Genomic DNA, 13,303 nt, shown 5'->3' on the forward strand with positions numbered 1-13,303 from the left:
GTGTTCGTCAAATTCAGCAAATTTCTCCTCATGGTCTTCTAGTCTAGTAATATGTTTGGTAATCACGCATAAAAAAATGCACACAACCATTGTTCTGTAAATAGACAACAAACATAATGGCTCAGACTGAACCATTATCAATCCCAGTGCTTCAGAAGCATGGTAGGGAGGGGTGTAATTTGATTGGCTGTTAAAAAATTAATAAATATCAACAACTGCAACAAAACTGAAACACAGAATGCATGTTTAACAACTCTAGGCTTACAAACATCAAAACACTGACAAATCCCATCTGTCATATGCTGTATATTTTATTAGGCCAAATGATAAAACACAATATGTCATGAAAGACTTTCAATTTCTCTTTTCATTTCCTGGAAGAGAGAAAAAAAAATATCTAAATTATTTAAAATATGTATCATCTGTGTTTGTCTAGAAATCTCCAAATTCTACAAGTATTGTGTAGCTACACACATTTCATATTTTACATCTATACAAATGCCTTCATACTCTAGTTGTTTATGAAAATAGAGTAATGCTTAAAATAATGCTAGACTGGTCTTCACTAGTGCACACACAAAACATTAAGAATGAATACATGAAAAAAGAACATACACTGCCACACAAACAAACATCAACTCTGATCAGAACCACTCAGACCAGGCACACACCTTGATGAGTTCAGTTTTGTTATACTCTTTGCGGTGCCTGTAGATACACTGACTCAGAAGGGCGTACACCTTCTCAAGCTGAAAGACTTCGAATCCCTCAGTCTTCGTAACGACAGATTTTAGTAAGTCCTACAGAAAAAAATGTACAACAGTGAAACAACTTTCTGAATCAATCTAAGTAGATTAATAAAAAAGAAAAAACACTTCTTACTGAAAGTGACTGCATCTAACTCTGTAACACTTTTTCCATTACTCTCAAACACATAAATGTTTTTTCATAAACTAAACAATCCTGCAACATCATTACTGTGAAAAGTCTAGAACAGCAACAACACAGTATTCCTGCATTGCTTTACACCTTCCCAGAGGGGGATGATTCACCTTGAGGCCATCGTGATTCACCACCAGCTGTGGAGTTTTCTTGGCGAGGAACTCCAGAGCTTTGTCCACGTCGATGAGCTGGTGTTGCTGCGCCAGCAGGGTTTTGGTGGTGCGCGTCATCCTGCCCCGCTTCTCCACCTCTGGCTCCTCACGTTCACCTTTCATCTTTCTCTTCTCTGGAGCACAGACAGGGGGGGGGGGGGGGGGACAGTCATTATTATTACAGCGAAGCTACACCAGGCGCGTAACTGAAGCGCTCCATTCGCGACGCATAAAATCCATTTTAGATGAATGGTCTATTTTTTTCGAACGTACGCACCGCTATCACGTCTGGTGTAGCTACTTCCATTGATTATAGTGAAAGCTAATTGTTGCAGCAGACGCAACGCGAACGGAACGCTTCAGTTACGGGCCTGGTGTAGCTCAGCCCTTATGATTTAGTCCGATTCAATTCATACCTGGAGATAGACCAGGGGTAGAAACCCTGTACAATGATTCTTCAAAATGATTTATGACATGGCTTAACATCAGTTTATGTCTAAAGAGGGATGCAGAATCAATATCTGCAAATTGTATGTATAGCCTACAAGAATGAGTGATAACTTACGTTTGGCCTTTGGGCTGTTGGGCACTGCAAAGTTATCCTGGTTATTTGGCACTCTGCCATGACCTTTATGGTAGGGGGTGGAGACAGAAAAAGATGTCCAATGTCAATTGTGATACAATAAAAAAAATATAAATGAAAAGTATGGACCAATGTAGTGAGGACAAGCTGAGAATGTGCTGGGTGCTCAAGTCACAGGCTTCAAAGAAATAAGCCAATTGACATGATACTAACACATGTAGTTGCGTAGTAGGACATATGGACCTTTAAATCAAAAAACAATGTTTCAGAAAAGTGCAGGTGTTAAAGACTGCATGCTGCTGTCTTATCGAACCAGACAGTGGTCACGGGGTGACTAGCTAACCTCTCTTTTCACGGGCTTCTTTGATTTGCTCACAGGTCCTTTCAAAGTCCTTCTCCAGCTCGTATTTGATGATGGCGTGGACCGTGTCCTTCAGGGCACAGGCCCGGTGACGGATCTGACGATCTGAGACACACCCCCAGTGATATACATTGAATCATCACACTTTACAAACATGATGTTCTATATGATGTGTACATATGGTGGGTAAGAGGCAGTTGGAAGTGTACCGTAGGGGTCATCTTCTGGATTGTATTCAAGGGCGTTCTTCCATATCAGGTCAATATCATGCAGGTATTCTCTGACGGTGGTGTACTTCTGCTGATCGATCTTGGAGAGTGCGGTGGAAAGGTCCATGGGCTGTTTAACAACAGAGTGATAGTCTGGCACCTGTGGACACAGGGATTGGATTGAATGATACAGATGACACATCAGTGTCTATATTAAACTCTATTGCTCACAGTATCCACCTATCTCCAGTATCTCCTCTCAAGTGAAAATATTTGTTGAATCAAATGGCCTTTTAATAAAATACTGTATGTCATCTTTTAAAGACTACTTAAAAGACAAGAGATAATTTAAATTACAGTTTTTATAGTTTGTCATTCTTATCTTTGATGTAACTCTCTAGAGAGGTTCCACTGTGATAGAAGTCCATTAAAAGACACAGGCACACAATGCAAGGGATGATGACTGCTGTTGACAACACTGACCTGTTCTTTGTCCACAGGTTTGGTGAAGGCCTTGAAGCGCCGGTCCTGCATGAGGCGGTCATTGACGCTGCGCAGAAAGAGGCGGAGCTCTCGGAGAGTGTCCTCCTCTTGCTGCTCCAGACGCTGACGCTCCTTTTCGGACATCTGCCGGGGCGGAGGCGGCGGCGCTATGGGCAGAACCTCGATCGCCTGCAGGACTGGACACGGGGTGCGGAAAAGAGGGCAGTCACACTGGGACGCCACGCAAAGACCGGCCCTCTCGCCAACACATACAGGGCACTCTCTAACCATTTATTTACACTCTCTATCCTTTCTCTTACACTAACATAGTAACACACATATAAGTAATGTAAACTAGTGTAAAGTATGGTGGCCTGCTGGGGAGAAACAGGCAGCATTGCTGCGAGTCCCTGTCACTTTGGGTATAAGTGTCTGCTAAAATACAACTTACATTTAAAAAGAAGGCAGCACTTTGATCACAAAAAAGAACATCTACCATACATGCACCCGTTGTGAAGTCCCAAACTTCACAGAGCACTGCTGGAGATGTGGTACTTACGAGCTTCTCTCTTAGCCGCGGGGGCTTTGGCAGCCTGACAGAGGATGAGGTCCTCGAAGAACTTCCTCCTCTCCTGTGAGGAAGGAGGGCTTAAGCAGTACACCTCTCCAAGCTCCTCCTTAAACAGCTTCTGAACCTAATACACACACACACACACACACACACACACACACACACACACACACACACACACACACACACACAAACATTCAGGGGAACAATTGCCAATACTTTTAATCCAACAGATGTCATAACCATTGCAGCTGCAAGTCCGAGTCGCTTTGGAAAGGTCAGTCAGTCAACGTTATAACACTTACAAGTGTCCTCCTGAGAATTACTTTGGAAGCCATCCTATTGGTGTGTACAATTTATTAGCAGCACTTGTTATTTCTTACAGCATTGGTTGCAACTGGGAAATAGTTATTGATGATGTCAAAAAGCCTGCTCCTCACCTGTGTGTCCAGTTTGTTGTGGGGCAGGTTGGTTGTGGCAAGCAGCAGAATGGGGGAGAATGGAGGGATGTTCTGCAGGAGGCTGAGGAAGGTGGTCCTGAACACGGAGCTAACCGTGTCCCAGCACTGCTCGATCAGGGGCATGTACAGGATGCTGGGGACCGTTCTCTTGGCCTCACAGAATATCTAGAATATCACAGACAAAAACAGAAAACATACTGCCGTTCAATAACTAGAATTCTGAAGACAAATACACATAGACCTCTATTCGCGTTTCAGGCTCTCTAACAGAATCATCTTTTGCTATACAAAAAAAGTGATGTAAAACCTTCCTTCAGTGTGTCTTAAGACACAGAGAGAGAGAGAGGGAGAGAGAGAGAGAGGGATAGAGGAGAGAGAGAGAGAGAGAGAGAGAGGGGACAGACAGAACTAGAGAAAGAGAGAAATAAACAGACTGAGAGATGATATTGTCTCAAAATCACAATGATCTCACTTCCAGATATGGCCAGATGATATGATATGGTATGGTATGGTATGGTATGGTATGGTATGGTATGGTATGACATGACATGACATGACATGACATGACATGACATGATATGATCTCTCTGTGCCCTACCTGACAGCAGGCCTGCTCCGCAGACGTGGTGCAGTCCCCGAACAGAGAGGCCATGTCCAGCGTGTAGACGGTGAACTTCTCCAGGGCATGGAGCACGGCAGGGGACAGGTGGGTGGTCTGCCCTGAGCCGGGGCGGCCAGACAGAAGCAGCCGCGGCCGGTGAGAGGTGGGGTGGAGCGCTGCACTCCTGGAAAACAATGGAAAGATGGAGGAGAGGGGAGCTGGTGAGGCACTACACTGGGGGAGAAAAAAGGGCCGACCGCTCAGAATGAACTGTTGCAGCCACATCGGAATGATGAATGACCAGAGGTTCCTATGTATAGAATGGGGCAAAGAGGGCAAGGGAGATCATCAATTTCACCTCATAGTCTGGAGGAAACTGCCTTTGTCTGGGGTCTTCTTGTAGATGGCTCCACTGGAGGTTCCCTCCTCATCCGCATACAGTAGATCATCATCTAGGATGGCAGTGGTGAGATCTGAACAAATATGAAAACAAAACAGTGAAGTAAAGAAAAAACAAACAAAATCACAACAATAAATAGCAATAACACTAAGAACTTAAGAAATGTAAATAGCTCATACATGTAAAATATAAATGTCTCTGACCTGCATCCTTCTTCTTCTTGAGTCCTTGCTCCGTGTGGGGGAACAGCATCTGCAGCGTCTCCAGGACGTCACTGAGCGCCGAGGCCAACAGCGGCTGCACGGTGGGGGTGAGCGCCTTCACCGGTGACGTCATGGAGCGCTGCGACGCAGGCACCAGCTTGCGCATGGCTGCCACGAAGTCGCAGCTGCTGATGGTAATGGAGGAGATGTCGAGCACGAGCTTCTCTGAGGAGTGGTAGATCTGCGGGTAGCGGCGGCGCAGGGCACACAGGGCCGCCTCGGCACACACGGCCTTGATGTCGGCGCCACAGTAACCTGGCATACAGAGCACATGCCAACCATTTCCAGAGGTGGAAAACTCGGCTTCAGAAAGTAAAAGTCCTACCACAAAGTATTTTTCCCAACCATTGACTAAACCAGCTTATTTTAATTATGCCAACTCAAGTAGCTAAGGTAGAGGTGCGCACATCCAAAACGCAGGTGCAGGACAAAAGGGTCAAATAATCAAAAACAAAGTTGAATGTCCGCACACTTGCTCCCGTTTTGCTTTATCTTTTATTTTTTATTTCACCAAGTGAACGTTTTCGAGCTACACGCTCTTCATCACACTGGTAGTCTGATGAAGAGCGTGTAGCTCGAAAACGTTCACTTGGTGAAATAAAAAATAAAAGATAAAGCAAAACGGGAGCAAGTGTGCGGACATTCAATTATGCCAACTCAGCCAGATAAAGGCTAGTGAAATCACTTGTGTTAAGTGCACAAGTATAACAGGGTAGAACTTTTACTTTGACATTTGTGTGGATGATGCAGAGTTTGTTTTGTTTACATTCTGTGCGGCTCAGCCTTTAACAACACTGTGTTATTTTGAACTTAAAGAATTAAAAGTCTTGATGCATCTGCGAATGAAATTCTTACCAACACACTTGTCAGCGAGCTCCTCAAGGAACGCATCAGACGGTGTGGGTTTCCACTGTTTTGTGTAAATCTTCAGGATATCCTTGCGAGCCTGCATTGAAACGCATTAATCAGAAGAGAATGAACCTAAACACAAGCAAGCATTCAAACATTCCGTTTCATCATGAAACCTGGCTAATAGCATGACTATATGGATTACCTCTCTGTCCGGCAGACCAAAAAGAAACTCCCTGTCGAATCGGCCTGGTCTCCTCAGTGCCGGGTCGATGGCATCCAGCCTGTTGGTGGCACCGATGACCACAACCTCTCCCCTACTGTCCAACCCATCCATCAAGGCCAGTAGAGTGGACACGATGGAGCTGAGGTGGGGAGTGAGAGAAATAAAACACAATTGCTTTGATTTAAATGTATAATGTGAATTGACCTGACCTGACCTAACCTGATGAGAGGTGTTTCAGGACCCTATTAAGACTCGACAATCTCACCTGTGTATCTGGTCCTGTCGGCTGGATCGGACGGGGGCCAGTCCATCAATCTCATCAAAAAATATGATCGATGGTCTCATCTGGTAAGCCTGCAAATGTATTCAAAAGATGTCACATTAACTGTCAGAGCAAGCAGGCTACTAACATAGTGTGAGTGGCAACATTAACAACTATCAGGCAAACAATGAACTATAGCCCTCCCCTGGTTGTCTTGTTTTGCATGTGAGCAGTAAGATGAGGATGACCTGGTCAAAAAGAAGCCGCAGATGTCTCTCAGACTCGCCCACCCATTTGCTCAGGCAGTCCGCTCCCTTGCGCATGAAGAAGGCCACCCGTCTGTCCCCATGGCTACACTCATTGGCCAGGGCACGAGCCACCAGAGTCTTCCCTGTCCCAGGTGGGCCATAGAACAAGCAGCCCCTGGCAACCGAAAAAAACATAGCAAGTAGATGAAAATCACTGGAAATGATCGCTACATGGAATGATGGCAAGCTGGGTTCTTTTTTGGTGAACAGGGCATAGAAGATCATGCACAAGACTCTTACTTTGGAGATTCAATCTTGAATTTATCAAACACCTCTGGGTACAGAAGAGGGAAAACCACCATCTCCTTCAGAGCTGCGATATGGCTGGTCAGACCTCCAACAGCATCAAAGCCAATCTGTTCATAGAGATTGTTATTTGTTTGCTCCAAAAAATGTAGATAAGCATAACATATAAACATGTGCATGTACAAATATCTGTAGGGAACGAGGAGGTATCCTACCACAAGTGATCAAAGATAACTGCTCTAAATAAAGCATGATATGAAACCTTTCCACATTCCAGTGTGGATTTGAGTTGATACTCATCATAGTCAATAACAGATTCAGAACCTGTACTCGGTCAGATACAGCCACACTTACTGATTGGTCGACTTGGACCGGGTCCACATCAGCAAGGCTTGCTCCTGGCTTCATCCTGTCTTTAGAGAGTCCTGCAAGGTCCTCCTTTCTAAAATTTAAGGGAAGGCACCTAATTTGAACCACAAAGAAAAGCAAGACAATTAATACACCTTGTTAAAAAGAAAGATGGGCCTTACTCCACCCTCTTAAAACTTAACACATCTTACCAGCAGCCCTTAAGTTAATTTATGTTGGTACAGAGGCAATGAGGCCTTGTTCATTTAATGCAGGTAGGTTTCACTATTTATCCTTTATGACATCATTTATGTAATCCTGATGTCATAAAGATACTTCTGAACTTTCACCTAAGTAACCACAATTTAGCATTGGTATTTTGTAGACAGTGAGGTGAATTCTTTTATCATTAGTAAAATGGGGAGAAAACACTTTTTATATGTATCACACAAAGGGGGGAAAATACATAGATTATATATGAATGCAGAGAGGAACACAATGCTACAATTCAGTATTATCAAAGGAACAAGACCTGCCTCTGGTCTTGGTCAAAGTTGGGCAGTTGTATGAAAAGACATGAAATCTGACACTGACTTAATGTCTATCTAAATACAGACCTGTCCATGTCGTCTTCATCAGAAGAGGAAGAATCATTTCCTGCTGGGCGCTTATGCTGATTTCTAAATTAGGCAATTAGATTAGTTCTTTTTGGTCGGATTCAAAATATACATTTTATATGCATCTTTTGAAAACATAATGTCTTACTGATATGTTGCATTATTCCTACAACCATAATAGTGAAAATGATACCATATTTTATCATACCAATACCATAATTTATAACTTCTTAGACCTTCTTTATCTTAAACCTTGTTTATTTTACTGCATAGCTGACACTATAGCTGTTGTAAAGACAGTGTGGGTGTACAGAGTGTTTGTGTGTGAGAGACACAGAAAGTACTGTATGTGTGAGAGACAAAGACCTGCCAATCCTTCTGCTGGTGGTGTTGATGCTTCTGGGGACTGCAGCAGCCACCCGGTAACTTCCCATCCTCCGACCAGCACCTGTGGGTACAAACAGTCGGTCAAACTACAGGGAGTCCTATGAGCTTCCAATGTGCCAAATAATGAGATGACATGGTCTGATGATATCAATATCACTCGACCAAATTATTGACGTAGTACGGAAGGTAGGCCTACTTCTCAAAACACTTTACAAAACAAAGATGTACTGAATCAGGGACAGCTACATACCGTCCAGATAATGAGCAGGTGTGTTGTTCTGAACTCCATCTTCTTCCTCATCATAATCATCACCTTCATCATGAGAGGTCTCAGACTTACGAAAATATAAACATAGATATGAAAAATAGAAATAGAAATACTTCATATTTATGTGGATTCTTGGTTGAGTGGCTGTTCAGCTATACAGCTGTTTTACTTGTTTCATCTATGATAACAACATAGGCAATAATATGAGTTCAGTGTTGAATTGGCAACACAATCAGCATTGATAGGGAAAGGGCGGAGAGCAAATGATGGGTACTCCACCTACAACACAGAGCTGATAAGCTATGGAGCAGCCTAACATGGCCAGTTGAAAAATGACAATTGGGCACATTCTCCATTGGGGTGTAAATGTGTATTTTTGTCCATTGTGTTTTAATAACCTTACAACAGTATTTTTTTACATGTGGTCTCTTTTACATTTAAAAAAGAATGACATGAACATCTTAAACTAAGCATATAGGCTACTAATCTCAACCACAACAAAGCATTCAATGAACCTTGCAGGAATGACAAATGCTAAAATATTATCCTCACTGTTCCCACTGACTTCTGTCATTCTGGGAAGTGTAAATGCATGGTTAGGTCTATTTTCACAACACAAAACTACTTCTACCCCTTTTACTGAATTACCACCCTCAGTAGCCTACTGTGTATAGTTCAGTCTTTTCCCTCTCCATAACAAAGCAAAAGATTATGATCAGAGTAGGGCACTCCACTCCATTTAAAGGCACCATTTTCATTGTGAGTGGCCTTACCTCAGATTCTCTAATCTGGTCATGAATTTTCTTGATCTTTTCCAACCTCTGGAGACTGTCCTTGTCCTTGCTATGTAAGATGTGTAGCAAGAAATTATATTGCATGGAAGTCACATAGCTGTCAAATGACTGACTTTACCCTAGGTTACATTTTAGTCAGTAGGGTTAAGCTTCTGCTATGTAATGAGCTGATGGGTTTAAGCCCCTTACTTGGTAAACTTTATGGGGCTGACAAGAGTCCGAGCGACACGACGAACAGGTGTAGGGGCATCTGTCAATGAGAGACACGTCACCGATATGGATTGAAATAAGGTGCACTGTTTCTGTTTCAACCAGTAGGCTAGGCTTATGCAAAGCCTAGGTCTAGAACGTGAAGCTACTGTTTGTTATAAAGCAGCAGTAATTTAGATAATAACAATGGGGGAAAATGTAAGCCTATGATCCAAACACTTCCATTTGGATAGACTTACCACGCTTGTTTCCCCCGGTTCTGTCATTAGAGCCACCCTTTCCATTCCTGACATCATCATTTAAAAAGACAAGCGTGCTATAATTAGGGTAGCCTAACTTAGCCGATCTATCAAGGTTCAATGAAATAAATGAATAATAGATGAAAGCTTAATTAGCAGGTTTGTCGGGGGTGCAAGTAAGTATTACGTTACCGTGTCATTTCCCGCTGGAGTGTCTCAAGTAATTTCAAATACAATAACGTTAGCCTTATTAGTCCTATGTCTTCCCAAACTAGGCTTAACGTTAAGAGTTTTAATCTACAGCAGTAGCTTAGACTCACTTATTGGATAAACAACCATTGCGCTATTGATGGCACTTTGCAGCAATTTGTATAAAACTACCCCTTTTCAATAATTACCAAATAAAAACTTTTCCAAAATAGCTCTTCAATCTTGTGAAAATATTCCACTATCTAGTGCTAGCCTACACACCCCTGCATCTAACTACGCTGACTGCAAAGCGCATTTCATGGTCAAACGTAAACAATTCGATCTCACTTTACGCAGTTCCATGCTGCGCGCGCTCTAGATGGGATTCTATTCACCAGCTCTGGTCAAGTGTTTTCTGCACCGCCCAAGCTACGTGATTTTCTTTCTTTCTTTCTTTCTTTCTTATTTAAAAAGAACAGTAAGACTTGCTGATTATTTGATTTTAATAAACAAACACCTACTCGGTGTACACAAAATCAACATTTCTTTGACACAAAAAATCAACACGAAATTGGTTTGTCTCTTTAATTATACAAAATGTTTCCTTTTTTAATCAAGTATTAAAGTATGTTTGGGCCACGACTTTATAAGAGTAGCCTATCAATTTAAAAGAGTATCAACAATAATAAACAAATAAGATAAACAAATCATAATATTAGTTTTAAAAAATTGGATAGAATTTATTAGATAATATTAGTTTTAAAAGTGGCCCACTACTAATACAGTCATACAGCTGCAGGCTATTTTCTCGTGAATTAATAGTATCATATGGTATGAAACAATTAGCCCTCTGTTCCCATAAGAAAAATCTTAGCCTGCTTTTATAGCTCCTAAAGAGTCCATAGACATATACAATGCGCATAGAGGTAGGCGCATCTTATTTCAGGTCCCAAGTTTACATCATTTCATCTTCTCTCGGGGATTCCTCTCACCTTAATTTGCCAACCGCCGGTAGGCCCATTGCCACTGGCCCGACAGCGAGAGTGGCTGCTTTCCTGTAAGGTGCATGTTTCCATTGAAGCAGCAGGCTAGGCCTAGCCTACAACTGTACTGCATCTTTCACAGATCTCCATCAGTGCAATCATAGTATGAGTTGAAATTCTAATATGATGGTACAAATGACAACACATCAATGTTCAGGACATGATCACATGACCTTGCACTGTTCAGCATTAGGCGGAGTTGCCATAGATGTTGGAACACTTCCCATGTTGAGACTGAGCCCCTGGAAGGCACCAAACATGTCCTCACTCCTGCCAGGGACATTAGAACGGACCATTCCGTTGAAGTCACGAGTAAAATTTGTCTTGTGTGTGGAACTCAGCCTTTTGGAGTCCTGAAAACATTGACAAGGGACAGAGGTGCGCATGCACACCGTTTAACATGTATAACCACAAGTACAACAGTAACTACCAATTTAAGTTTGCACAAAGGTAAAGCCATGTAAAGTAGGCCTATGTACTCATACTCACCATGGATATGGGACGATGGTTTTGGAAGCAGGTTCTTCTGGTTGCTCTCTGGGCATTCTTCTGAGCTACCTCAGTTTTCCTCAGATTTCTACAACATGAAGTTATTCAAGTGTTAAAACCAGGAATTATATATCAACATACCAACATTCTGTGCAGTCTGTTAACAACATAAAGTATTTTCAACTTGCCTCTCTCTGATGAGATCACTTTGATAGGCTTGGATCCAGGAGTCATGCGTCGTATGAGACAAGCAAGGGGCACTCTTTCGGCGACCAGTCAGACTCCTTCTGCGGCTCCTGTGACTGTCTTTCACATGGGTAACGTAGCTTGTGAAATGCCTTAGGGGAGCACCCAGAGACTTCTTCATCTTTGAGTCCATCCTGTTGAATTATACAATTGTTCAGAATATATCCAAATGTATCCATCATCCTCCATTACATCTACAGCAGGTGTGAGTTGAAATAGTCATGATGTGAAAACATACAGGCCTAAACACATAAGCCTATATCTGTTCCTCAATAAATTATTCTAGTAATAATATGAGGCTCAGTTGGAAATTAAACTACTGAAACTTTAAACTAATTAAACTACTTCTGTTTCTCAATGGCTTCAATTCTACTCAAAATCATAAGTGAGAAGGGCTTCACCTTGTTCGCCAACGTTGTCCGTTTGTCGACTGACTTCACTCTGCGGACTTGTTTCTGAAAGTCTTGCCTTTATAGCCTACAGTCTTATAACGTCTGGTCTCCTCCTGTGACTCCTCACAGCTGAGGACTAAATACAGACAATCTCATTAGAGACAACAGCTAAACATGCGTCAACACGTGCCAACTGGCAGGAGACTGAGCAGTGCAAAGCAAAGTTTGAGACTCTCAGCCTCGGTAGAGGACAATGAAGCTGGACATTTCTAGTTTACGTTTCAAGATTTCTTTTAAAGGAAGAACAAGTATGCTCATCAATGTTGTGTTGGGATATATTGCTGAGACACATAAGCACATGAACAGATGGGAGAAGTCATGCCAGATGTCTGAGGGTGACAGGTTGTGTGGAAACTTGTGGAAAGGGTGAATGAAGTCAGTTACTTCTGTCAGTGACGCAAGAAGTTAATCCAGTTAGTCAAACTTCATCCGCACATCCGTCTTGACTTGTTATGGGAGAAATATACAACTTCGAGTTAAGCATAGATCTCCTTGGTTCAAATCATAAACCCATATCTTTTTTTTTTAATTAATGCACAAAGGCAATGTTGTGCAAATACCAAGAGTTTAAGGAGACTATGAATTATGGGTAATGTTCATTTATCACTAATTTATTCTCAGAAGTTAAGATGAAAATGAGTGAAGTAAATTCACTTGTTGAAATTGACTGTGAGCTAAAGTATTTTTTGCCAATGAAACTCTGGAATGGATCTATAGGCCTACCATTTCAATTACCCTAATAAGCATTTAGGCCTACACTGACAGTATCTGATATAGATTTGGCGTGACTAAGCTGCTTTATAAATAGTAACACCAGCCATCCGTGATTTCAACATGTGCTGTCCATTGGCATATTCAACTGTATCTGTGTGGTGCTCAGAAGCCAAGGAGAGGGATGAGTCAATGGAAGACAAACTAAGTCAGAACAGACAGTAGACGAAACTGAGGTCACACAGACTGATACAGACCGTAAAGCCCTAAAGAGAGTAGATCAGCTGAACGTACTGTACCACCAAGAGTGCACTACCCAACCTAGAGGGAATAAATAAGTAAGCAACTTTGTTGGTTGCAATGCAATTTCCCATTGCCAACCAACTAAGTTGG

The 13,303-nt window shown here is 42.3% G+C and overlaps 1 protein-coding gene across 1 annotated transcript; it reads right to left on the minus strand.

The window, feature by feature from the left end:
* Positions 1-341: 341 nt before the first annotated feature.
* On the minus strand, positions 342-8,600 carry LOC143140821 (ATPase family AAA domain-containing protein 2-like). The gene is made up of 21 exons (XM_076301940.1): positions 8,520-8,600; positions 8,249-8,330; positions 7,883-7,945; positions 7,272-7,380; positions 6,912-7,027; positions 6,612-6,786; positions 6,367-6,455; positions 6,081-6,240; positions 5,882-5,972; positions 4,967-5,281; positions 4,722-4,836; positions 4,361-4,547; positions 3,742-3,927; positions 3,290-3,425; positions 2,731-2,927; positions 2,248-2,407; positions 2,021-2,143; positions 1,660-1,722; positions 1,053-1,228; positions 672-800; positions 342-374 (listed from the first exon to the last, which is right to left on the minus strand). The coding sequence occupies exons 2-21, from the start codon at positions 8,314-8,316 to the stop codon at positions 342-344; spliced, it is 2,691 nt and encodes an 896-aa protein (XP_076158055.1). The 5' UTR covers positions 8,317-8,330; positions 8,520-8,600.
* Between the last annotated feature and the right edge of the window lie 4,703 nt (positions 8,601-13,303).

Source organism: Alosa pseudoharengus, unplaced genomic scaffold, assembly GCF_046254945.1.
Source record: "Alosa pseudoharengus isolate Yale_2024_CS ecotype anadromous, Long Island Sound unplaced genomic scaffold, YU_APseudo_1.1 YU_APseudo_1.1_scf_23, whole genome shotgun sequence".
NCBI classification, from domain to species: domain Eukaryota; kingdom Metazoa; phylum Chordata; class Actinopteri; order Clupeiformes; family Clupeidae; genus Alosa; species Alosa pseudoharengus.

What these genes read in the sequence shown, in the direction of transcription:
- LOC143140821 (XM_076301940.1), bottom strand. Translation starts at nt 8,316, where the DNA reads ATGGGAAGTTACCGGGTGGCTGCTGCAGTCCCCAGAAGCATCAACACC. An exon ending in AGTTTCCTCCAGACTATGAG is followed by an intron (nt 4,548 to 4,721) that starts GTGAAATTGATG and finishes ATTGTTTTCCAG; the next exon opens with GAGTGCAGCGCTCCACCCCA. An exon ending in CGGAGCAGGCCTGCTGTCAG is followed by an intron (nt 3,928 to 4,360) that starts GTAGGGCACAGA and finishes GTGATATTCTAG; the next exon opens with ATATTCTGTGAGGCCAAGAG.